Genomic DNA, 26,687 nt, shown 5'->3' on the forward strand with positions numbered 1-26,687 from the left:
AAGTCAGTACCCGTGCAGAGTGAACACAGCACAGGGGAAGACGAGGAGCTGCCAGCTGCTTTGGAACCCATTTTCAGTGCAGACGAAGGAAGGAGGGGTGAGGGCAGGCAGGAAGGCGGCCGGGCGGGCTGCACAGAGGAGCCGGCTGCGGGGGCAGGCAGCACGGCCCCGGCCAAGCCTCACGCAAGCCCGGGGCGCCGCCGGCCCCAAAAGGCCGCGGGGCGAGAGGAGAAGGAGGAGGAGGCGGCGATAAAGCAGGAGGGGGCGGCGATAGAGCAGCAGGAGGAGGCGATAAAGCAGCAGCAGCAGCAGCAGCAGCAGCAGGAGGAAGAGCAGCAGCAGGAAGAGCAGCAGCAGCCGCCTCGCCGTGCCGTGCCGTGCCGCGGCGGGGAGCCATGGGCACGCTGCTGTGGTGGGACCAGCTGCGGGCCGGCAGCTCGGAGGTGGACTGGTGCGAGGACAACTACACCATCGTGCCCGCCATCGCCGAGTTCTACAACACGGTGCGAGGGGGCCGGGGGGCAGCGTGCGGGACCGCCTCACACCCCGGTCACACACCCCGGGTGCCGGCCTTTGCACGGGTGTGGGTCGCTGGGCAGTGGCGGGTCGGGGGCGGTGGGGTAATTAGCGCTACTTCTAACGAGCCGCCGTGCACCCCCGAGCCCCCTCCTGCCAGCCCGGGAGCTGCCAGCCGCAGCAGAGCCGGGCTGCCCGGCGGCCAGCATCCTGGAGGGGGGTGCGCCTTGTTTGTGTACCCGGGAGTTTGGCAGGCGGCTCCGCCAGGCAGTGAGATCATGCACCCGGCTTTCTGGCAGCCTGTCTGCCCGTGAAGGGCCGATCAACAGGAGGGAGCCCTGCGAGTGACCTCCCGGCACGGCTGCTCCGGGGTTGCTGTGCTGTGGTGGCGGGTGGGCGCACAAACAGAGAGCTGGGGCAGCAGCTGCTTTGTCCGTGTTTTATATCACAACAGCCTTTGATTTATTTTATTTTATTTTATTTTTTTTTATTTTTTTTCCAAATCTCATCTTTGTCTCAGCTCTCCTTCCCTTTCAAGCTGTTTCCCTGGCCACGTGCATCAGATGGTAGCGCTGCGCTACAGCGAAGGAAAGAAAAAGATGCCTGGAGTGCGGCTCATGGGGAGTGCTGTGTGTGTGTGTGTGTGTGTGTTCAGAGCAAGTGACTGCCCTGCCCACGGTGCACAGCGCTAACCTGTTGTTGCTTCTCATACTTCGGTGCCACCGTCACCGATGGCGTCTGGTCTGTGCTGCTGGAGGGGTTGGAGGGTGTGGGGGGAAACTGCCTGCTTTCTTTATTTCTTGATGTCACCATGCAAGAACCAAAAACAAAGGGAGGAAAAAGGTCAGGGTAAACAAGAAGTTTCTTGAAGAAAGTGACGCATTTCGGAGCCGGCTATGCAGGGGGATGGATATCCTTCTGACTGTGCGGAGCTGATTAGCTGTGGCAAAGAAACTTGCAAAATGCTAGGAGCTGCAGGCACGTCCAGGTGAATAAGTGAGCTTCCAGACAGATTAGCACTGAGACACATACTGAAAAGTTTGCCCCTGGTATTGAAGCAGCTATGTACAAACCAGCTTGCTGTACACCAAAGGGGTGTGGAAGAGAGGCTGTGTTGAGGGTAGATGTATTTCACCTTTCTTCAGTAGTGAAGTTATCATGTGACTTCTGTCTTTGCAGATTCTGAACATTAAGGCTGTTGGATTCATAGTGTATTGATGGGCTTGTGTGACAGCATCCTAAAAAGACAGATGCTGACAGGGCAGTAGGGAAGATTTCTCCTGCTCTGACAGGCACCAAAAAAGGGAGGCTGAATGTTATTCCTTCTGAGATGCCTCAGTTCTGATTCAAAACCTTTTTAAGTTTCAGGATGGACTCCACCGCAGACCTGAATCTGGTATCTGTGTCTTCAAGCTGTAGATTAAAACCTTGCTAATCTGCATTTTAAATTGGCACAGCTAAGGTCAGAGTTGTAGTTGTGGTCTCACACAGTATACAAGTAAGCACAGGACTGGAACAGCTTATCTGAAATGTATTTAGAAAGATCATTTTAATTATTCTTCTGTGTCCCAGTCTTAACATTTTGCATAAATTTAACATGATGTAGTTAAAAAGCAAATTAAAGTGCTCACCAGGATTAAATCAGTGGGAGAATAGCTGTTCGGAGGTTTTGTACAAATTGATCATACCAATTTTTGAAAACATACATTAGTGTGATGGGATTTTATGTTACACACTCTAAGTGAAGAGACCATGAGATATTTCATAATGCAAAAGAGTTGTTATAGGAAGACCAGCTTTTTCTTTTTATTAATTTTAGGAAAAAAAAAATCGTGATGAAATGTAACCCTACTCTAAAACATGAACAACTGCCTCCATGTGCTTAAAAGAACTTACTGCTTGTGGGGGTATTGCAAAAAAATAAAAATTAAAAAAAAAAGGTATTGTTTTACTTTTAAACACCTGAAAAATGTAACATTATTCTGTTAACACTGAAGCTCATACTTTGCAGTTCAGTTTGTTGCATTCAGTTGTGCATTTTATACACATTTCTTGCCAAATTTCCATTTTAAGAGAGAATTGCCAGTGTTTTTATTCCTCTTCTGTTCCCTACTAGAAAGGAGATACATGTTTTTTCAAAAAAATACTGGACTGTCTTAGGAATGCAAGAGCATTCTTGTGTTCTGGAGGAATTTTTTTTACTACAGCAGCCTTCCAGCATTTGTGAGTGGCATGCTCTTGAGAAGCTGAAGATGTGAAGCCTCTAATCTCACTGCAGAGTTGCTTTGTTTTTGCTTCCTTCTCGCAGAGAGGTTGTGCTACACGTTGCCTTAGTGGCTGAATGACGCGGCTGCTGGCTGTGAGTCTTACCAAATAGTAAATAATACTTAATCTTTGGTAGGACTGCGGAAAACATCACGAGTCAGGACTGTGGCCAGATGTGAGCAAAGTTATGTGGTCAAGATCTGAGCTGGGCTCTGGCGTTCCGTCTATGGCCTGTGTCCTATATTCCTTTCATACAAGTAGATAGCTGGAAATTAAAACTAAAGGCCCAGAATTGTGTAAAGCCAGAGGATGGACTTTTATTGATGGGCTACTTGCCCTTTTTCCAGAACTGTAATTTTGAATTGCTGCCCTGTGCAGATCCCAAAGGAAATTGGAGTATTCCTGTTCTTAGGTTATCAAATAATCAAATTATTTTAGATTATCAAATCATACAGGCCAATCATGTGTTAGGTCAGAAATTTCATATGCAAAATACTTTCTGAAACCAGAGATAAGTGCCTCACTTGCTTGGGAAGGATGGTGTTAATGGTTGTATTATATCTAGGATTGTGGTTCTTGTAGGGAGCTGAGCTGATACCAGGGAATGAAAACCAGCAGGTCAGTTCTGATGTTGACCTATTTGGTTCTGAACTTGCATCTAAGAAAACTTAAGCTATGTATTTTGGAAGTGTTCCAGAGCTCTGATTTGAATATAACTTGAGGAAGTTACTATGTATAGAATATAAGAAACAGAACTAAGCTATTGGATGAAAGAGAGACATGAGTATCATGTGTTTTCTTTTTTTTTTTTTTTTTTTTTTGTAAACTTAATAGGAAAGAATTTCAGTTCCAGAATTATTTCGGCTTTTACAATGATAGGAAATATTTGTGGTGGCCTCTGTAAAGAGTATAAATCATGGCCAAATTCCAGGTTGTCGGGGTCTTGGATTTGCAGGCACTACTTTAGCATGAACAGGAGGAGTTCATTGCCAGAAGAGCATTGCTGCAGGGCAGAAGCATTCCTTTGTTATCTACTTAGTGATATAAACCTGCATTGTTACAGGTGTGGCAAGTAGTCATATTTCCTTTATCTTGTTTCTAGGCAGAATAAGGACTTTCGAGCCTAACTTTTATATGTTGTGATTACCTAATCTGATTTATTTCACCGGTCAGTTTGAGCTGTAGAAACGAAAAGTGTTTCTTTCACACTCCTTAGTTTGTAACTATCTATTTATTTATTTTATTCTTTTCACCCCATTGATACCTCTCATTGACTTAACTGTGGCTAAAAACAGAAAATGTATAGAGCACTCTGAGGTCCCCAGAGGACTTGCTCGTGTTACATCGTCCCTACTACCAGTCATTGTACGTGTTTCCTACTTTTTAGGGGGTAAGGAGAGCCCTCCCACTTCGTGCTTGTAAAAGCAGGTAAAACACTACAATTGTGGTCTATGACTGTATTCCAGATGTTGCTGTAGGTCTCTGCTGCACAAAGACGGGTAGTTTTTATGCGAATAGAAGGTGCTTTGACTAAGCCTGATCAGTTGAACATGTAGGTTTTATGTGACTTAAGCAGATTCATCTGCCTCTTAAAATCTGCCTTAGAACATTTCTCTATAAATAACTCTTTGCTCTTCACCTTGTCTCCTCAGGGATATTCTGTGTCCTGCACTCTGGCATTGCCAGGTGCCTCCCACCTGTCAATTTGTTCACTTTAATGTATGAACTATGCAGGCAGAAATTGCCACCTTGGTGGCTGAAGGATTTCCATCAGAGGAGTCCTCTTATTGCTGCTGGGGAGGTGCTCATCAGTCTGTGGCGCTGCTCATCAGTCCGTGCCCCGATGGCTTTTTCCCATCTGGTTTGTGAGGCTGGTTTCCTGCTTCTTCAGCTGTCGGAAAAGGAGAGAGTATTCATCAGAGGACAGTTTGTGAAAGGGCTTGAAAGAAATTGGTAGGGCTCTGGCCTTCTCTGCAGCAGTGGGCAGCTTTTACCACAGGCTAAAGAAGTCGGAGAGGCAGGCAGAGTAAGCCAGGTGTCCGAAGCTGAGCAGCGTGAATGCCCCTTGTGAAAATATGTGGGTCTGTGAGGAGACCTGTCTGACAAAACAAGCTGTAGGAGATGGTAACTGGCAGAAGGATTTCACCTTTCCCTTCACTGGTTTAGAAGGGCAGCCCAGTGGTTGCTGGAGTTTTCCCAGGCTGACTGGTGGCCCACCTGGAGAGAGCGTGGTGGCTTCTCCTCTTTGTGGCAGGCCTCATGCCTGCTGTCTACAAAAGCAGCCACGATCTTTCTGTCCTCTTTCTGTCCATCCTCTTCCTTCTCTTGCCCTCGCAACCAGCTGCCAGGCAACCAGGTGCTTGTAGCAGTGGAATTACCTGTGCACTTCATGCAGCATTAGGACACACGCTGCTGTGGATGTGATCTTGCTAAAATGTCAAGAGAACAAGATGGTGGTTTCTGTTGACAGGAAAATTTCTCCCTGCTGTTTATCTAGTGGCTGCTCTAGCTTTATTTTACATAGAGAAGATGTAGGATATTTCAGCTCTAAACTGAGCACTATAGATGTTTCTAAGTATTTCATATTTCACTTGAATGAAATCTAGCCAAGAATTTTGAAGGAAATGCAGCTTGTCTGTGAGGAGGTGTCTTTAGTATGAGGGAAGGTGTGATGCATGAAGTAGGCAGTGCTGAGAAACTGCTCCTGTAGTTATTGTCATTTTGAGTGCCAGCTAGGAGTATGATGTGATGAGTCTCACAAATGTTAAATGAGACGTGTTGGTCTTAATCATTGCAGCCTCTACTCTCACACTGGCTGAGACTGTGTTGAGTGGTGGACAGTAGCTGAATGAACAAATGCCTTCTTTGTATGCCATTCATGAATGCTTTTCCATTAGATTTTTGTAAATGTCAGTAAAAGTCTGTAAGTGTTTGAGAAAAGGGGATCTGTCCCAAAGGAGCGCTGTTATCCCAGAGTTGTTTTACGTGTCCATTTTAGGGGAATATTGCTGGCAATAATTGTCTTGTGCCTGGGATAGGCATGGCGACTGTGAGGAAACCAAGGCTGGGGAATCACAGAATTGAAGGGGTTGTAAAGGACTTCGAAAGATCATTGGGTCCAACCCCCCTGCCAAAGCAGGTTCCTCAGAGCAGGCTGCCTAGGTAGACATCCAGACAGGCCTTAAATATCTCCAGAGAAGGAGACTCCACAACCTCCCTGGGCAGCCTGTTCCAGTGCTCTGTCACTGTCACCGTGAAGAAGTTCTTTCTCATGTTGGTGTGGAACTTCCTGTGCTCCATTTTGTGGCCATTACTCCTTGTCCTGTCACTGCAAACCACTGAAAAGAGGTTGGCCAAATCCTTCTGTCCCCCACCCCTCAGGTATTTATACACATTGATGAGATCCCCTCTCAGTCTTCTCTTCTCCAGGCTGAACAGACTCAGGTTTCTCAGCCTTTCCTCATAGGGAAGATGCTCCAGGGCCCATATCATCTTTGTGGCCCTCTGCTGGACTCTTTCCAGGAGATCCCTGTCTTTTTTTTTTTTTTTTTTTTTTTTTTTTTGTACTGGGGAGCCCAGAACTGGACACAGTACTTCAGATGAGGCCTGACCAGGACAGAGTAGAAGGGGAGGATCACCTCCCTTGACCTGCTGGCCACGCTCCTTTTAATGCACGCCAGGATCCCATTCGCCCTCTTGGCCATGAGGGCATAGTGCTGGCTCATGGTCAATCTGTCATCCACCAGGACCCCCAGGTCCTTCTCCTTGGAGCTCCTCTCCAGCAGGTCATCCCCCAGCCTGTACTGATAGATGTGGTTGTTTCTTCCCAGGTGCAGGACTCTACACTTGCTCTTATTAAACCTCATTTGGTTTCTTCCTGCCCGTCTCTCCAGCCGGTCCAGGTCTCGCTGAATGGCAGCACAGCCTTCTGGCATGTCAGCCACTCCTCCCAGCTTTGTGTCATCGGCGTACTTGCTGAGGGCACACACTATTCTCTCATCAAGGTCATCAGTGAAGATGTTGAACAAGACTGGACCCAGCACTGACCCCTGGGGAGCACCGCTAGTCACAGGCCTCCAGCCGGACTCTGCGCCGCCGATCACCACCCTCTGAGCTCGGCCAGTCAGCCAGTTCTCAACCCACCTTACTGTCCACTCCTCTATCCCACACTTTCTCAGCTTTGCTATCAGGATGTCATGAGAGACAGTATTGAAAGCCTTGCTAAAGTCAAGGTAGATGACATCCACTGCTCCCCCCTCATCTACCCAGCTGGTGATGCCATCATAGAAGGCAACGAGGTTGGTTGAGCACGGCTTCCCTTGGTGAATCCATGCTGACTGCTCCTCATAACCTTCTTCTCTTCCAATTGCTTGGAGATGGCATCCAGAACAAGTTCCAACACCTTTCCAGGGACAGAGGTGAGACTGACTGGCCTGTAGTTTCCCGGATCCTCCTTCTTGCCCTTCTTGAAGACCAGAGTGACATTGGCTATCTTACAATCTTCAGGCACCTCTCCTTTTCTCCAGGACCTTTCAAAGATGATAGAGAGTGGTTTGACAATCACCTCTGCCAACTCCCTTAGCACACGTGGATGCATCCCATCAGGACCCATGCATTTGTGTGCGTTGAGCCCACTCAGACACTCCCAGACCACTCTCTTGTCAACAAGGGGGGAGATCTCCACTTCCCAGACTCTTTCTCCTCCCTCCAGGGTCAAGGAGTCCTGGGGGGGAGTCCTTGAAGCAAAGACTGAAGCAAAGAAAGCATTCAGTATCTCTGCCTTCTCAGCGTCTCCTGTTACCAGGACACCCCCCTCATTCAGCAAGGGACCCACATTATCCCTAGTCTTCCTTTTACTGTTTACGTACTTAAAAAAACCCTTCTTACTATCTTTTATCTCTTTTGCAAGCCTCATCTCTAGGTGGGCTTTAGCCTTCCTTGTCGTGTCCCTGCAGGCCCTGACACTTCTATGCTCCTTTTGGGAGGACAGGCCCTTTTTCCACGTTTGATAAACCTTCCTCTTCCTTTTGATCTTATCGATGAGCTCCTTGCTCATCCACGCAGGTTTCCTGCCCCCCTTCCCCGATTTCCTACTCTTAGGGATGCACTGATCCTGAGCTTGGAAGAAATGCTGTTTAAATGTAGCCCAGCTCCCACAAGCACCCTTGCCTTCTAGCAACCTATCCCATGAGATACTCCCAAGCAGGTCCTGGAAAAGGTCGAAGTTGGCTCTCCGGAAGTCCAGGGTAGCAATCCTGCTTTTAGCCTTAGTTCTTCCACCAAGTTCTATCTTGAACTCCACCATCTCATGGTCGCTGCATCCCAAGCTGCCCCCAACCTTCACATCCCTAACAAGCCCATCCCTGTTGGTAAGGACAAGGTCCAGGAGCACCCCCCTCCTCGTTGGCTCCTCCACCACCTGCATCAGAAAATTATCTTCAGTGCATTGTAGGAACCATTTGGACTGCGCGTGCCTGGCCAAGTTGCTTACCCAACAGATGTCTGGAAAATTGAATTGGAAAATGTCTGGGAAAATGTCCAGAAAAATTGGAAAATGTCCGGGAGCTCACCCTTGTCCTTGTTCCATTGAGAAGCAGCAGTGCAGTCTTCTATGGCTGCTTGGTTAAACTCGGGCCATAGCTGGCCCTCAGCACAGGCAGTGCCTTACTGAGAGAACTAGATAATACTGCAGTGACAGCTCCTGGTAATCACAGGTAAAGCATTTTCTAGCTAAAGAATGGTGCTTTATATTGTTGGTAAGCAAGAGGAAATATGTCTTTGTTCCAGTCTTATGTATTAAATTTAAAAACACTTAGCAGTGGTCTGAATTACCTTTTTGCCTTCCTATAACTTCTTTTCAGTCATATTTGATTGTTTATGTAATAGAGAACCAAGAGGAAAAAATGAAGTGTAAAAACATTTACAACTTCAGGCTTTCTTTACCCTACAAAATAATGGTTCTAACTCTGTTAGCTTAACTTTGTATTTCAGACCTGCCAGACCATAGCTATTTTTCAGTGACTTGACTTCAACAAAGCTTGACTACCCCCTTTTTTCCATGCTGAATTTGACAACTGTTGAGTGGAGAGTTCACTTGCTAGATTTCCCTGTTTGCTGTTGTAGGCTTCATGAATTACAACAGTCCAAGTATGTGTATATTCTCACTAAAATTGCTCAGGAAATAGACTGTAAGGGTGATTTAAAGATGTGACTAACCACACTTGACATTGCTTATGGTTTTTATGCTATTATTAGTTTAATAAAGTTAAACAAAGTGTATTGATGCTTTGAAAAAACATTTAATCTTTGACAGAAACTGAGGGCCATAATTTGTTGAGTTGGGGCATCATTGGATGATGGTATTTTTATGGATGTCTTAGTCTGTAGATATTAAATGTTTGCTAATTTTCTGTCTTTGTGGTACTTTTTATTTTCACAGATAAGCAACGTGTTGTTTTTTGTTTTACCACCCATATGTATGTGCTTATTCCGTCAATATGCAACCTGCTTCAACAGTGGAATATATTTAATATGGACTCTGCTAGTTGTGGTTGGTAAGTTGATTAGTCTCTGTTTGTCTGTGTGTGCACGAACTGAGAGGAAATTAGTTTTTCCTGCTTGCGCATGATTGTTGCTGCAAAACAAAGAAGCACTGACGTCTGCAGAGGAGTTTGCTTGTACTTGCTTGAAGTTAGAGCACATGTAGTTTCTGAAAGGAAAACACTTCTTGCAGTTTGAGGTTGGAGGGTTCTTTGACCTTAGTTCTTTTCCCTTCCGGTCTTTCCTTTGAACAACTTCTTTTACTTGTATCCAGGCTTACTCTAGAACAGCACTGACCCTCCATCCTCTGATGTTATTGAATACAAGATTGCTGGGAGTGCTCAGCAAAACTGGAGAGGATAAGAGATTTTGCTGTGTATCAAGAGATTTTAATAGTAGACCCAAAGGTTTACCCATTTTGTAGATGGGAAATTGTTAGGCCTTTTCAATCCTAAAAACACTCGGAACTTGTAAAGGGATACTCAAAGCCCTGTGGGGAAGTGAGCTAGTTTCCACCTGTAAACTTGTATCACAGAGAAGTCATCACATAATCACATACTGCTTTACACATTTGTGTTATCCTTTCTTGTGCTATTGAGAAAATTCAGAAGAAGCATTTGAATTTATTATTTTTCTTTTTTTTTTTTTTTTTTTTTTTGCATCTAACTTTACTACCTTTTTTTTTTTTTTTTGCATTTACTTTTCTAGCAGGATATGACATCTTTAGCTTCTGTTTCTGTAATGTGTTTGTTTTTTAATTAATATGAGATGCTCATGATTTGGATTGCTTTTCTAGGAAAGCTGGTGACTTTTCTTTTCCTTTTCTTGACCAAATGGTATCAACCATTTGCTATGCAGTCCTGATCGTGAGCTTTCATTCTATGTAATGAAACACTAACTATTGATTGTAATTTTTGCCTGACTTTTTCAGGAATTGGGTCTGTTTACTTTCATGCCACCCTCAGTTTCCTGGGCCAGATGCTGGATGAGCTGGCTATTCTCTGGGTGCTGATGTGTGCTCTTGCCATGTGGTTCCCTAGGAGATACCTACCAAGAGTTTTTCGGAATGACAGGTAATCATGTGATGTGGTACACATTCCTATCTCTTGAAACATTTCACATAAACCTGTGTGTAATGATAGTGAGTGATCATCCAACATTACCACTGCTGCCACTATCTTTCTCACTCAACTTTCCTCCAGTTGCTTACATTGCATTTTATTCTTTGGAAGTCCTGAGTCTACAAGTCTTCGTGGTGTATTTTATGCCATATACCTTCAGATTCTGGAGTTCAGTGCCTCTGGAAGTGCCTGTTCTTGTTAATTCTTGAAAGACACATTTATATGATTAGTTTGTTATACTATTAGTTTGTTGCAGCTAAAATAAGGTAACAGAAACCTGCTTTCTCTCTTCCTTTTATCTAGTCTAGAGTGTACATATGAGTAAACCTATGGAATTCAGCTTAATTTTCATCTTAAGTTTTAAGCCAGTGATTAAAAGTAGTTTTTAAGTAAAGGCTACACATGGTGTTTGTTTAGAAGTCTCTTGTTGCTGCAAAGGGGATTTTTCTTTATTGCAGAGTTAAAATAAAAAGCCTTATAGGCAGTTTAAAGAATCTGCTTAAGATTTGTTCCCCCCAAAAATGTATGCTGTAACCTTTGTATTTATTGCTTTTCTATGCATAAAGTAATTGAGGTAATGGTAACTGAGACATTTGAATCACATCACCAATTTCTTGCTCTCTGAAAACTGCTAAGGCCTAAGGCTTATACCTCTAGCATTTTCATACTATTGTTGTCTTTTTCTTTTTTTTTTTTTTTTCTTTCCCTTCTCTTTTTCCTTGACATATACCCAGTTAGAAGTTGCTGGGGTCAGGGGTCTGTAGGGAAGGTTGGTGCCTGTATTGACTATTCTTTAAAATAACTTGCACTGAGAAAAGTGTATGTTGAATTACAGTGTACAGACTGTGGTCTAATGCTTTTGTCAAGTTAGTGTGAATTTAGCACTTTTGCATATTGCTATTTTAATGGTGTACAGTGCTATTACTGGACCCCCGCAGCTTAAGAGGTAAATGGGTTTTACTGGGGTTATAAGATAGATAAAATATCTTTTACTTCAAATACTTCAAATAAAGGACAGTTCTGTCTCTTGAATATTTTTTCAGACTGCATGTAAATTATTCCTCAAAAGCCTAAAGGAATTCTTGTATGTAATCTATCACTACCTTCTGCTAGTTTACTTAGTAGATTTGTAGAATTGCCCACAAAGTTAAGCTGTATTCTTTTTAAAAGGAATAGTAGCATTTCTAGGGTGAAATCCTGTTTCTTTTGAACTTGGTTGTAAAACTGTAAATAATAATCTGCCAGGTTATAACAGATCCATAAAAAGACTGAGATGAGGTGAAGGATATCCCTCATCCTAAATTTCTCAGAATACTTCCTCCCTAGAGTCTGTCGGGGAGGTTACTTTTTAAGGTCTTGATTCCTTTCTGAAGTGTGCAGAGGAAGGATTTTACTGGGTGGCAAAAAAGCCTAACCCAGAACAGGTCTGATTTACACACAAGCACATATATTTTCCTTCTCTGCATTTCCTTCTATGATAAAATGACCCTTCTATGACAAAGTGATACTCTGGGTGGATGAGGGAAAGGCTGTGGATGCGGTGTACCTTGAGTTCAGTAAGGCCTTTGACACTGTTCCCCACAGTGTTCTCCTCAAGAAACTGGCTGCTCTTGGCTTGGACTGGTGTACGCTTTGCTGTGTTAAAAACTGGCTGGATAGCCGGGCCCAAAGAGTCGTGGTGAATGGAATCAAACCCAGCTGGAGGCCGGTCACTGGTGGCATCCCCCAGGGCTTGGTACTGGGGCCGGTCCTCTTTAATATCTTCATCGATGATCTGGACGAAGGCATCGAGTGCACCCTCAGTAAGTTTGCAGATGACACCAAGTTAGGTGCGTGTGTCGATCTGCTTGAGGGTAGGAAAGCTCTGCAGGAGGATCTGGATAGGCTGCACCGATGGGCTGAGGTCAACTGCATGAAGTTCAACAAGGCCAAGTGCCGGGTCCTGCACCTGGGGCGCAACAACCCCAAGCAGAGCTACAGGCTGGGAGATGAGTGGTTGGAGAGCTGCCAGGCAGAGAAGGACCTGGGAGTGATGGTGGATAGTCGGCTGAATATGAGCCAGCAGTGTGCTCAGGTGGCCAAGAAGGCCAACGGCATCCTGGTTTACATAAGAAGCAGTGTGGCCAGCAGGTTTAGGGAAGTGATTGTCCCCCTGTACTCGGCTCTGGTGAGGCTGCACCTCGAGTACTGTGTTCAGTTTTGGGCCCCTCGCTACAGGAAGGACATGGAGGTGCTCGAGCGAGTCCAGAGAAGGGCGACGAAGCTGGTGAGGGGTCTGGAGAACAAGTCCTACAAGGAGCGGCTGAGGGAGCTGGGCTTGTTCAGCCTGGAGAAGAGGAGGCTCAAGGGTGACCTTATCACACTCTACAGATACCTTAAAGGAGGCTGTAGTGAGGTGGGGGTTGGTCTGTTCTCCCACGTGCCTGGTGACAGGACGAGGGGGAATGGGTTAAAATTGTGCCAGGGGTGTTTTAGGTTGGATATTAAGAAGATCTTTTTTACCAAGAGGGCTGTTAAGCATTGGAATGGGCTGCCCAGGGAAGTGGTGGAGTCACCATCCCTGGAGGTCTTTGAAAGACATTTAGATGTAGAGCTTAGGGATATGGTTTAGTGGAGGACTGGTTAGTGTTGGGTCATGGGTTGGACTAGGTGATCTTGGAAGTCTCTTCCAATCTAGACAATTCTGTGATTCTGTGATATGTATTTTTATATGTTTTGCTTTGCCTAACATTCTTGTAGAATTATACCTGCCCTTTGTTCTCAGTTGTGGTCTTTACATTCTTCATCCTTTTCACACTCAGATTTTGAATGTTGAAAGTGTTACCATCTACCATGACTGATTTGTGGTGTCCTCAGTCATTAAGGCACTTACACCAGATAAAAACTTCCTACTTAAGTAACTTTTTGCCTTCCAGTAAAAATAAAATCTTTAAAGCCAAATGTACATGTAATGAGCTTGGTGAACATGAGGGTGATGACACTGGTGACCAGGGAATGGCGCTGCACAAATATGCTGAGACCCTACTTGAAACTTAGACCTAAGAAGAGAAGAGCCATCCTTCAACATCAACTAGTTTTATACAGCTGTGGGACTGTAGTTCAGGGACAGCATGATGAACCTCTACTTGCCATAGTCCTGCCACAGTCTAGAAATGGGTTGTTTAAATTCCAAATTTGAATTTTAAACAATTAATATATGTTTAATTTCAAAGTTGTCAGGCTGTCTATACGTGGCATAACTGATTTTGTTTATACGAAGAATATACCAAACAGACTGCAACCTGGGTCTAGAAGCTGGGACATTAGTAATAATAATAATAATAAAAAACAATCCTAAAAATCAATGTTGAAAGCATGAAGAAGGATAACACAAAACTGTTTTGAGTACAGTGCTGGTACAGAAATTGTCTTGTTTTTGTCTTCTTTCGTGAGAAGGAAAATGGGAATGGGACCTTAGTGTTTTGAAACCAGTGATTAATGTGAGTTTCTGTTTGTGCATGTGTGTGTATACATGTACGTGGCTGCTTCAGAAGACTAGCCTGGAAAAGATTTATCTATATCATTAACGCTGTATGTACACAAGCCAATGCAGGATCCACGTGCACCGTATGCACAGTCATTGCACCTTCTGAACACGCCTAAAGAAACTTAAGTTTTGTTACACTGTTAGAGTCATACTAAGATTTCTAGTTTTACTAATTAAAAGCTTGGAATTAAAAACACTTTTTCTCCCCTACCCCTACCCTCCCCCCAAAAAAACCACCAAAACTCTTCAGGAGCAGGTTTAAAGCTGCTGTGGGTGTCCTGTCTGGAGTTACTACCTGCCTTGCCTTCATTAAGCCTGCCATCAACAACATCTCACTAATGACTCTGGGTGTTCCCTGCACAGCTTTGCTCATTGCTGAGCTGAAGAGGTGAGTATTTTTCTCCTGACTAAAGTTTTGTCTTCAGAGGTCCTTAGACTACCACATGATTATAGAGTAGATCTGGCTTCGGTGCTTATGAGAGCAGAGCACCCTCACAGAGATCTGGTATAAGCTTGCTCTGCCAGGTCAGACATTTTTGGCAAGGTTTTTTTTTTTTTTCCGTAGGTGAATATACTGGGTCAGATATTGTCTGTCTTCTTGCAGCATATCTCTTCCTGCGACCTGTTCTAACCAGAATTTGTTTATTTATTGTGGAATCATGGCAAGAGTTTTGTTTCAGTGACAGCTTTTCTGCCATAAAGTCTGCATAGGGGTGCGATAATCACAGTCTGGGTAGTGGAGGGAACAGGGTTTGAGGCTCAAGCATGCATGGAAGATGTGCCAGCTCTCAAAGCTTATTGTGAGTCTTCACTACTTTGTTTTCTAACACAGATGATATGGTAGTGTCAGACCAACAAAGATAAACATAATCACTAGGTTGCAGAGGATAGCTACCTGTCATTATGAAACCAGGATGCAAATTGAGAAGAACCTGAAATTGGTCTTAAGACCTGAGGACATGGCATGGAGCTGGGACAGGGTAGGGTCAGGCTGGGTGTTAGGAAAAGGTTGCTCATAAAGAGGGTGGTCAGACACTTAGTCAGGCTCTCCGGGAAGGTGGCCCGGAGGAGGTCTCCAGGTGAGCCTGTTGGAGTTCATGAAGCATTTGGATGATGCTCAGACATATGGTCTGATTTTTGGGTGGTCCTGTGTGGACCAAGGAGTTGGACTTGATGGTCCTTATGATTCCTGTAGGCCCCTTCCAACTTGGGATATTCTCTTACACACTGCATCTGTAAATGTTAATTGAAATAAACGAGTGGGACAAAATGCCCACATTCTAACTGCTTTTGTTAGAACAGGGAATTTTTCCTGTTTCCCACCTTTCCCTGTGCTACCACTACTTCCCCATAGAGTGGAAGCCTCTGCTAGTAATGTGTTTTTTGAAGTGTTCTTGAGTCTTTTCTTGTTAGATGGCTTGCTAAGCAGCAGCTATTTTTGTTGTCAGAGAAACTTTGGAAACAGCACAGAAGTTAGCTGTGGAGAAGAAAGTCAGTAGATGCTAGTGGAGGCATCTCATTTTGATGAAAGCAGCAGGAAACCACTGACAGAGCAGTAGAAGATCTGATTGTGTCAGTGAGCAATCTATGTGACCTCGCTACAGTCCAGGTTTTGAGGCGTGAGCTCCTGAGTAACTTGAGAGGAGAAATGGTTAGTGTATTATAATTTAAATGCTATTGGATCATATCATATCTGGGAATTCATATGGCTACATGTACTTGCTTTTTGAGACTCTGTTGTTGAAACTCACTGAACTTGTGGAAGGTCATTAAAATGTGTGGAGTTTACCTGTTTTTTTTTGAGAATTATGGGCACAAAGAAACCTTCTGAACTCATGATTCCAAAGGGACCTAGAGTGACATATGGCCAATTGTGTATCGAGATGATTTAATATACCTATGATGTTTCTTGATGAATTTCTAAATGTAAAAGGCAAATAATTATACATTTGATTGAGAACAGCCATGCTGTTCTCTGAGAAATTTAAATGAGATAAATTCTTGTAAACCCAGAGGGATTGACTCATCTCCTTCTCAGAAGAAAAAGATAACATTAGTTATGTAAAATGCCTGTGATTCTCCTATTCTCCACTACCAGAGATGGTAGGGGGCTACATATATGAATCCTGGCATACTACAGTGGATCTTAGTCTGTGAAAGCTATTTTGGGAAAGAAGGAAAAGAACCTTCAGAGTAGTTTCCTCTGTTCATTGCTGAAGTTGGTGTTTTGGTCTAATATGTTGTTGTGGTGTTATCTTTCTAGGCTGTTGTAAATCTGGTACAGAATTTCAGTGAATCAAAAGCACTTTGTCTTCAAATGAGAATTTTCTGCCTCTCATTCATCCTTGGTGAGGAGAGACTGCTGTAACTATGGAGCATTGTGCTCTTAAATGCAGAACTAGTAGGTTTGACACCCTGCTTGAAAGTACTGTGGATGTGAGATGATCAAAACAGCAAAAGGTGGTTAAATGCACACTTGCTCCTGAAAACCAAGGAAATTCTAACACTTCATTCTTATTTCTGTCCAAAAAAAAATCCCTTCATATGTTTCATAGAAAAATATTGAGCTCTCTTAGGGGATGAGATCATGGAGAAAGCAGGTGTGGATCCTGTTGTTTGCAGGTCCAAGCCAACAAATAACGGAGATCATAGTATCATCAAATTAGTGTGATTTAGTGGGTCGTCATCAGGTGTGTAACTACCTCCCTGAGCAGACAGTAAGGTGTTGTTGCTCAGCTGGCATCTGAATCTTGAGCAGTGAAGGCTCACCCTACCTTGAAGTCTGTCTGCTCATATTTGATTCTCCTACTAGATATCTAGGTGTGGAGGAACCCTACTTCATTGTCACAGCTTGCCCAAAGTTATCTTTTTCCCTTAATTAGAAGGTTAAATTAGTTAAAAGTTCAAAACATTTATTAGGGTGTAAATGGAGATATCTGTGTCAAAATCAAGCTGTTAACATCCAGAAACTGCACTGGTGTGAAGAAGAGCTGGTATGTTTTGTTGGGGATGTCATGACTTTGGAAGATAATGCTGTTGGAAGTGTGCACCAGCACAGACCCTCATATAGCAAATGCCTGGGGTACACCAGTGTTTGAAGAGGCTCCGGTATTTAAATAGTAGCTGTTTGTGTTAAAACAGAGAACACCGCACATTGCGTAGGCGAAAGGGGCTAACGAAAATGTAGGCTTTTGTGGTCTAGCTTCTTCTAGACTGAGCTAGGGTAGGAGCATGTCACAGATCTATGCACAGCAGGATGAGCAGCACTTTTAGACCCCTAGCTGACAGTTTCCATTTCAGTGCTTCTTTCAATGATCACTGTCAGTGTCTATATAGAAGTAAAGGAAGTGACTGGTTTGTGTCTTGCCAGTGTCCAGGTAGTGTTTGCAATGCCTCTCTTCACTGTGGTAAAAACAGTGGCAGGTATGTAGCTTTGCAGTTTTCTTGTTAACATGCATTTCCTCAGCACATAAGTATGATTACAGCAGGAGCTGAAGACTCTATGATGGGTGATCACAGAAAACCCAGCAGTATTGCACAGATTAACAATCTGTGCTCAGCTAATTGTTATTGACTTTTTTTTTTTTTTTTTTTTTTTTCCTCAGAATAGTGTTTTGCAGCACACCCTGCTGGTGTTTTAAGGCTGTAAAAATAAACTGCAATTCCTGATGGTGGTACTGACCTGTCATTACAGTCTATACCAGTTCTATACCTGATCTTGTGATAGGAAAGTTTCTTTCAATAAGCTTTCATTTTTTCTTTGCAACCTTGAACTCTTTGAACCATGCAGGGTACTTGTTCTCTCTTCTTGGTATTCAAACTACTTAGATGTTAGCAGGCATGGTCACTGACTAAAGGAGCTGTCTCTTTGAGGTCAAGCCTCTTATCTTAAATGGGATGCAAGTGCATATGTTTGTTTATATCCTTCAGACAAGTCCAGGAAAGGCTACATACACACAAAAGGCTTCTCAGTACACATACCCTTTGCTCTGTCAGAATGCAGAATTGCCCTGAGTAGCAGTCTAGTTTTACTTTTTGAAAGGCAGGAGGATTAGTAAACCAGTATAATTTTACTTATAAAACTGTGCCAGATTGTGGGTATATTTCTTACTGGGTTGCCTCATAAGAGGAAGAATTCTTGTATCTGTGCTCTGGAACTTCATATGCAACTCAAAAATCTCCTTATCCTTTTCTTCTTGCTCTTTATAGCCTTTAAAGATTAAAACTACTATTTCAGAGGAGGAAGAAAGATACCTTTTTTACAGTACACAGCACAAGCTATCTTGAAGCTATTGTGGGCCAGCCCTGTCTCCTCTAATGGTGTGTTTTTTGTTTGTCAAATGGTTAGCAAAATTCAGTTCCAAGAAAGAAGTCACTTTGGTTTATATGCTATGTGAAATACTTTTTTTTTTTTTTTTTTTTTTTTTTTTTTTTTTTTTGTGGAAGTCATGTAGGTGTCTTTGTCATGGAAACAACTATTGTAATATCTATTTCTGGAGGAGATTAGAGTTTAGACAGTAGTTGAAGCTTTTTTTTTTTTTTTTTTTATCCTAATAAATAAAGAGCTGCGATAATTTTGAATGTGTCATTACCTTCTTAAGCCATCTATAAATAATGCCAGACCTTAAAGCCAGCTTGTGCAAAGGACTCTGGAGAAAATTAGTTTGTCAACATCACTAAGTAGCAGGTAGCTTTTTTGTTATTAATCCGCTACCTAAAAAGGAGCCTCCCACTCACCCTTGGGAGTTTCTTAATCCCTAATGCCTGTTAAAATGTCAACTGAAACAGCATTTCAAGAGTGAAAAATTTCCAGTAGATTTGTGGGAGAAGCTGCAGAATTTTTTTAGCTTGCAATACATCGTAGCCATGTAGACTGCTGCACTGGCTGCAAAGTGTTCCTGGACAGAGTACTTTGTGTGTGTTTCTGATTTATCTGAATGCCTAGCTAGACTCTGTTAGCAAAGCCATGGCAGCAGTTGCAGTTCTGCTTTTCCACCACAGAGAGGCAGGAGGCATTGTCGGTATCCTTGTTGCTGCTTGATACTAAGTAATTAAGAGAGCATCTCACACCTGAGGAAGGATGTAATGAAAAATCTTGTAAACTCTGTGAATGTATCAAACTAGAACAACAGATTTCAGACTGCCAAATATTTGGTGTGGAAAAAGAAGAACCAAAGAGCATTTTGATTTGTGCTGTGCTGTGCTATGAGAAGACTGCATTTTTCATATGTCAAGGACAGTTGCATATAATGATGATCAGGGACCATAAATAGCATGGCATTGCACAGGATAAAGAAGTGCTTGCATATTCCTACCCACTGCTCCAGAGGTACACATTTTGATTGCTTCTGAGTGTCACAAGGTGAGGTGTTCCTTTATAGGATCAATTTGCCAGGCTTCGCTCATCTCCCATGTGAGGTAAATCAGCATGGGAGAAGAACATGGAAACATTCTCAATAACTTTTTGGGAGAGGTGTAAGAAGACAGGTGCAGATTAGAGGAGCCCCTCCTGAGGACCTTGGGACAGAGGTTGGGATTGTGGGGCACTTGGCATTGACTTATTTTCCTGTTAGGATGTAGAACAAGGCAGGGGCTTCTAACCCCCAGTGAATTTTCCTTATCATTCTGCCTGGCCGATTGGCTTGACTCTTGATATATAGCTCAGACAAGTAACTTTAGACAAATTACTCTGTCATCCGATTAGTAGGTTTGGGAGTGCTTACTGTATACATCACTGACATGAGTTCATTGAAGCATGAGTTGTCTAGTAGCACTGGAAGGATCACAGATCCCTGGGAAAATCACTGGGAGTTTAACAATTAACTAAAACCAACCAACCAAACAAACAAAAAGCATGGGAAAAAAACCCAAAGCATAGCTTTGCTCTTGCAGAAGGTAGGGAAGCTGAGCACATAGTGCTCATCACATCCCAGTCTAGCTTTGCATTATATATCTCAGTAACAGCAGAACTGCATCTAGTGGCACCAAGAGGCCTAACCTCAAAATAGCAAGTGTAGGTAGAGATCAGACTATTGACTTCAATAGCATTCTGGAACTGGATTATATTTATAACCTTTTTTCTTCTGCTTTGATTTTACTCTTTGAGCAAAGCTGTGCATTTCTTAGGATAGTTCCAAGACATGGGAAAGAACAAAGCATCTTATCGGGGAATAAAACTGAGCTTTTGAGTAGACCTGCCACACAGATACTGCTGTGCAGGTAGCCTTGCATCTGTTTTATTTAGTGATGATCAACGGCAGGCCATGCTGTGTGTGACCACAGCAAGTGACCGTGCTCTTTGTCTCTGTAGTGTACCTCTGTGTGAACGGGTGTGGTTTCTTGTGGAAGGAGAGCACTGCATCTTAGGCACTGTGAGGAATTCTGTGTGAGTTGTGGGTGCTGGCACCACCTGATGAAGCATGCTTGTTTGGGTCCTCTGGGAAGAGGTTCCTATTCCATAGTTCTCTGGAACTGCTGCATAGTAGGGGGGGGAAATTCAACAAACCAATTAAAAAAAAACACCACCAACAAAACAAAACAACAGTTCATCCAGTTCCTTTATAATGCCAATCTTTTATAGTAAAAATTCAATGGGAAACAGAATGTGAACAAACCTGAGCACTGTGCTGAGTGGCTGATTGTTACCAGACAGAATGTGTAACTAATCTCTTGTTCTCTTACATTATCTCCTTAGTATGGGAATGCTTCAGTGTTTGCCCACCACTTGCCCAGTATTTAAGACAACACCCAAAACACAGCTACTGATTAAAATGTTTCTTTTGTGACCTCACCAGTGCCTTGTATCAGAGTCATATTTATTGCAAATATAGTGACTCTCTTCAGGACATTTTTAGTGGAGCCATTTAAAGGAGTGTGAGGCTTTATAAATCCCATTTCTGAAATGCATACAGCCAAACAGCATGAAGCAAACTTTGTTTTGTTTTACAACAGTTTCTTTGCATTTTTCTCCTCAGGTGCGAAAACCTGCGTGTGTACAAACTGGGTCTGTTTTCAGGTCTTTGGTGGATGCTAGCACTTTTCTGCTGGATCAGTGACAAAGTTTTTTGTGAGATCTGGTCCTCGTTTAACTTCCCCTATTTACATTGTGTATGGTAAGCGTTGCACATAAACTCCACAGTTTGATTCATACGTGACAGGTCCTCACCACTGCACCATTCTGTGCTGAGTGCGTAGGCTGCTGGTGGCTATTTCTGGTTAGCGCTAAACAGATTTACTGGTAAAATTGTAAGCCAGGAGCAAGTCTCACGCTATCCAGGGTGGCAGATTTAGGAGGCTCTTCGGCCTGATCAGATTCTACAGGCACTAACTTGATTAATTGCAACTGAATTCCTTGCCGTATGGGTTGCTAAAAATCCTACAGCACTGCTCAGCTGGAGCAGAGACTATAAAAGCTCAAACATCCACTGTTAGCAGCTGGGTATGAAGTGGGAGCAGTGAATGGCTTTGATGCCTTTTCTCTTTTATCATCCAGCAAATTGTGGTCTCTTATCCAAAGTGCTGAATCTCAGCATTTGTGGCCAACTCTGTAAGGTGGAAAGAGACCAAAAAGCTGCAGACGGTTTAGACTGAGGATAAGCTAGGGTTTTGTAGTTTTCCTTATTCTCTGTATTCTTTGCCTGCAGGCAGAGGGTATGCAACAGCCCTATGGGGGTTTTGGGGAAGAAGGTGAAGGACAGACTGATTTTAAAGAATAATGATGTGTTTGATAGCTTTACTGAAGTTTTGTTCATGTTACTGAACTTTTCTTTTTTTTCTGGGGGGGGTGTCTATTTTCAGGCACATTTTGATTTGCCTTGCGGCGTACCTCGGCTGTGTCTGTTTCGCTTACTTTGACGCTGCCTCTGAGATCCCTGAGCAGGGCCCTGTCATAAAGTTCTGGCCCAGTGAGAGATGGGCATTCATCGGCGTTCCCTACGTCACCCTCCTCTGCGCGCACAAGAAGTCAGCTGTGAAAATCACATGAAGTTAGCCACAGAATGGGATGGATTTTCAACTTACATTCCAGCACAGACAGTATCTAAATAATGATAAGTGAATAGGGTTGTATTTTATCCTCTTTTTCAGATATGTAGCACTTCCAGGTGTCATAGAAACACATGGCAAGTGTGTTCTTTCCCCTCTTTCTGGAGATGAGAGAGACGGCAGGAAGGTGGAGGCTCTTGAATACTAAAGTAACAACTTTCTGGTCTTCTCTGGTTGACTCTATTTTGCACTTTGTTTTTAATGTAGCATTTCACTTGATGAAAGTTATTTCCAAATATCAGGGTCAAGAAATGATGTTTCTGCAGTAGGTCACTTCCGGTGCTTGATTTACTTTTGTTAACTCTTGGCTCGAGGCCTTCCTTGTAAAAGAAGTCTGTCAAAGATGCCTACATGCCATCTTTGTGTCCTTCTCAGCTCTCATTTGGATGTACTTGCACACGACCACAAGAGTGTGCTCAGAGCACATGTTCCTCCCAGCCAGGAGGGTAATATGGGGAGGCTGGGTGTGTGTGCATCAGCTTGAATCACAGAGCATGTGGTTGTTTCCCCAAGTACAGCAGGAGACCTGTGCAAAGTGATTATCACTGGGCATCTGGATCAGTGCAGTTAGGCAGTGTAAAACTGAAAATAGCTGACAGAAGATTCAGTCCCTAAAACTAAACAGGAATTCAGGGGGTTTTAAAGTTTCTGTATTTCCACTGATCTGTGGACATTTGTATACTGCATATTTTCTTCTTACAGGAATGTTATGGAAATCCCTTTCTACCTCTGCAGACACATTTGGTCTTCAGTTTGTCATTGAAACTCACACGGAAGTGTGAGGATTAACTTCCATCAGAGCACAGGTCAGCAAGGACTGACAGACAGTGTGGTTAAATTATTAAGATTCCTACGTGCCTAGCTCTATGTCTAATTCGAGAGTTAACTTCTCACCAAAGTTTTGCAAAGTGACATGAACAATAGTCCAGTGCTCTGCTAGTTATATTTAGGGAAAAGTAGATAACGTAGTATCCTGGTTTCAGTTAGGACAGAGTTAATTTCCTGAAACCAGGACATGTAGATAACTTCTTAAAAACAAAGATAAAATTTAGATTTGAATAATCGATGAAATGTGACATTCAGTCTGGCATTCCTACAAAGGAATAGTAGATTCAGGTTTTCTGTTTGTTTTCAGCTTGTTTTGTAAAGATAAGGGATGTTTAGATCCAGTTTTAATATTGTACTTTGAGACTGAGGTTCAGGAATTGCTATGGTTCTTGCAAGCTATTAACACTAGGTCTGATAACAAAATGATGCAAAGTGAAGGTGTGTTTTGTTTTTTTTTTTTTTTAAATCTTAGGAGTTGTAGCTGTAACAGCTGCAGTCTTGGAGAACATGGGGTCTGCTTACATTCCTCCAAATACCAGAACTGTAAGCAGGTTAAGGATTTGGATGTACATCTTTAGTAAAGTGCTATTTCTTTTTTGAGTACTAGACCAGGAAATAATATTTCCTCTGTGCTTTGCTAGTAAGTCTCATGTTATACTTACTTTTCCTCAGTGTGAAAACATACTGTATACAGTATCATCTTTAGGAAAATGGCTTTTAACAAGAACTTTGGGGTTAATTAGCCTTTCAAGCATTGTGAAAACTTTCAGATAACTTTTGTATTCAAATTTATGCACAGAAAACAAGTGTATGTTTTCTGAGGTGTATGCTATTACACTTAAACCCAAGTTGTTAGTAAAGATAACTTCTTGAGAACTTCAAAGCGGGTAAGTAGCCTACTCTCAGATTGATTAATGGATCACATAAGCAGTCAAATCTGTTTACTTCACTGGAACAATGAAAATTTATACCACTTGCTAGTAGATTTGTCTGGGAGAAATGTGTTTTTTGAACACTTTTTGTATGAAACAAACTTTGTAACAATTCACACAGTAATGGTTGCTACTCATTGAAAGACAGCTGCTTTTTTCCTTTTTTCTTCCTCTCTCCATAAATATGAAATGCTCAGTTTCAAACACTTCTCAGGTATTAATCTTATGATGAGAACCTTATACAGATAGGCTTACTGGCTGGAACCCAGTTAAGGTTGCCTGACATGGCCCTACTTTGAGTAAGATTTCTGCAATATTGTTTATTAAATTATTATGTTACAATAAATAAGTTATTTTCAGTATTGTTTGGGGAATTAGTAACTGCAGATGTATGTACTGTTCAAAATGACTGGAGCCTTCCTACTTAATATTTTATCTGAAGGAAAACTGACTTAAAGGGTTCTAATCCACCTCCTAACAACTGCTGTTTTCTGCCCTTTAGAGTCTTACTGCTCACAAATAAGTGATTTTATAACTTAAAAAATGGCAGCAGTGCATTCAGCTCCTGCAGAAGTGAATGTATGCAGGTACAGGCCAAGAATCATCTCCTGCATATTTACTGACTGATCTCTAACCTTCATATTGTTCAGAGAGATTCTGTTAACAAACATCTCTATCTGTTGTGCAGAACTCCACTGTAGAACTGATTAGGAGTTTTTCTTTTGTAACAGCAGTCCAGCATTTTTAGATACAGTTATTGCACTTTACCTTAAGTTAATATTAACTTAAATGTTCTGGCAAAAGCCACCTTTATTTCCAAAAAGAAAAAAACACGCAGTTTTTACCAGATTCTCAGCTTTAGAGATTATATTTTGGACTAAGGCTCCAATTCAGGATAACATCAGTACCCAAAGAAGTATGTGATTGGCACACTAAGGGTTTGTGCACTGCCCTGATCATACAGATGAATAGAGAAGTGCACAAGTAGCCATATTATACTGGAGTATGAAGTGATGTATCTGCACCCTCAGCTTTTAAAATCCTGGAATTCTTTCTTCCATTGCTGGCGGGAAGCAATTGGGTTCCTGGATGAAAGGTTCAATTAGTATTTTAGTTTAACTAGTGGGATGCAGTAATGTGTTGGGCATAATGTAGGTTCTGTATATTGGTGTGTGATATCCATCATTCCTTGAATGTTAAGCTTTAACAGTATTTAAGAAAGGATGTTTAGCTCTCAAGCAATGGCAAACACTTGCCCAATTCACAGTTACTAAGAATACAGTAAATAGTATATAAGGGGTTGTTTTATTTTGTTTTGTTTTCCATCTCAGTTGAAGTCTGTATACTGAATATTTGTGGAAAGCATGTAATACTTTGCAACATTAAATCGTATTCAGAACAAATGCTGTTTGCCTTTTCATGTATCATGTTTGTGGAGAGGAATGTAGCTGCCAATATAATACTTCGAAGCAGGATGGTCGATAGTGAGGGTAACTTCTCTTTCACAAAGGTAAGAACAGTTTAGAGGAGGAGAAACTCTGCATTAGATGGCAAAATAAAAAATAAAAAAAAAATCGGTTTGCCAAGCAAAGTAATCACTGAGTAGAACAAGTACTTGATTCACTTGCAAGCACTTGCAACTGGGATGAGTAGCAAGAAACATCTAAAAATGAGTGGACCGTATTAACACAAATCTGGAAAAGTGTGCCTGAATGAGTACGTCTGAGAGAACAAAGTGCAAATCTCCAGCATTCATTACCGAAGATAGTGCTCTCAACTTAGGGAAACAATTCTCTTTCTACCTACTTCTCCCTTCTTGCTTCCCTGTTACCAAAGTTCATCCAGCTCCACAGAAAAACCTTCTCTGAAACATTTGTGGATCCCCATAAGCGACTGTTGAGTTTGAAACTGTTGTGAAAGTGTAGCTGTAATTCCAGAACATTACACACTTGGTTGATGTTTGTAGTTGGCAAGGTGTCACAAACACCTGGTGGATTGGCTCATACATTGTTCTGTCACTCAGCCTGCTCTGTCTGGAAACTATTGATGTTGTTTCTTGTGGAAAGAAGGGGAACACTGCATTTTTCTGACAAATTCAGAGCTCCTGTCATATTTTGACCAAATCTGACAGAGAGAAGAGCTGTAGAGATAATTTCCTATGGGCTGTGTAAAAAAATAGGTAGAGAAGCCAGGCCTGTGAGACAAGCTGCCCCATGAACCTTGTTATTAAAAACCAGAAACCGACCCAGGGAGGAAACCAGACTGATGTTCAGGTTCTGGATGGGCTTTAATTGCGGCTCATATCAGTTTACAGCATCCCTAACTGGTTACACATGGGAAAGAGCTGTAGGAAGGAGTTTCACAGGCTTGTGTTCCAGAGATGGCAGAACTACTTCTTTGTAACATTCAGGAACCTGCTGTTTTCCCCAATCTTAAGAGGATCTTTAAGCATCTTCAGATGCTTCCCAAAAAGGGACAATCGAAAGTCTTAGATCACCATACACCCTTCTGGCTTTCAGTTAAACACAGTGCCAGCTGAGCAAGACAGAAGTATAAAGGCCTTCTGTGCCTGCAAACTCAGGAACAATGAAAAAAAAAAAAAAATGTTGTTTGCAAACTCCCAGCATATAGCAAGGAGGTGAGTAGGAGTTTGTCAAGAGCAAATTGTGTCTGCCTAATTTTGTTTTCTTCTGCAAAAGGGTATTTGCAGTCCCCGTGACTATGGAAGAAAACGGTATTACGTTAGATTTTTGACACTGATAAGATTTCTAGCATTGTTTGACAGGATGTTATTATAAAAGTGCTAGAAAATCTGGGTTTGATGAAAATTCTGTGGATTAGTGTGAAATCGTTTCGATAGCTGCTTCTGGGCTGTTCTCAGCGGTCTATTATCAAGCCAGAAAAAGGTGTCAAGTG

The 26,687-nt window shown here is 42.5% G+C and overlaps 1 protein-coding gene across 1 annotated transcript; it reads left to right on the top strand.

Annotated features, from left to right (window-relative positions):
- The first annotated feature begins 332 nt into the window (after positions 1–332).
- Positions 333–25,174, top strand: ACER2 (alkaline ceramidase 2). The gene is made up of 6 exons (XM_084504911.1): positions 333–503; positions 9,221–9,335; positions 10,253–10,394; positions 14,219–14,356; positions 20,943–21,080; positions 21,766–25,174. The coding sequence occupies exons 1-6, from the start codon at positions 396–398 to the stop codon at positions 21,950–21,952; spliced, it is 828 nt and encodes a 275-aa protein (XP_084361037.1). The 5' UTR covers positions 333–395; the 3' UTR covers positions 21,953–25,174.
- Positions 25,175–26,687: the final 1,513 nt, after the last annotated feature.

This window comes from Aythya ferina, assembly GCF_964211825.1.
Source record: "Aythya ferina genome assembly, chromosome: Z".
Taxonomy (NCBI): Eukaryota; Metazoa; Chordata; class Aves; order Anseriformes; family Anatidae; genus Aythya; species Aythya ferina.

What these genes read in the sequence shown, in the direction of transcription:
- ACER2 (XM_084504911.1), top strand. Translation starts at nt 396, where the DNA reads ATGGGCACGCTGCTGTGGTGGGACCAGCTGCGGGCCGGCAGCTCGGAG. An exon ending in AGAGTTTTTCGGAATGACAG is followed by an intron (nt 10,395 to 14,218) that starts GTAATCATGTGA and finishes AAAACTCTTCAG; the next exon opens with GAGCAGGTTTAAAGCTGCTG. An exon ending in CTCATTGCTGAGCTGAAGAG is followed by an intron (nt 14,357 to 20,942) that starts GTGAGTATTTTT and finishes TTTTCTCCTCAG; the next exon opens with GTGCGAAAACCTGCGTGTGT.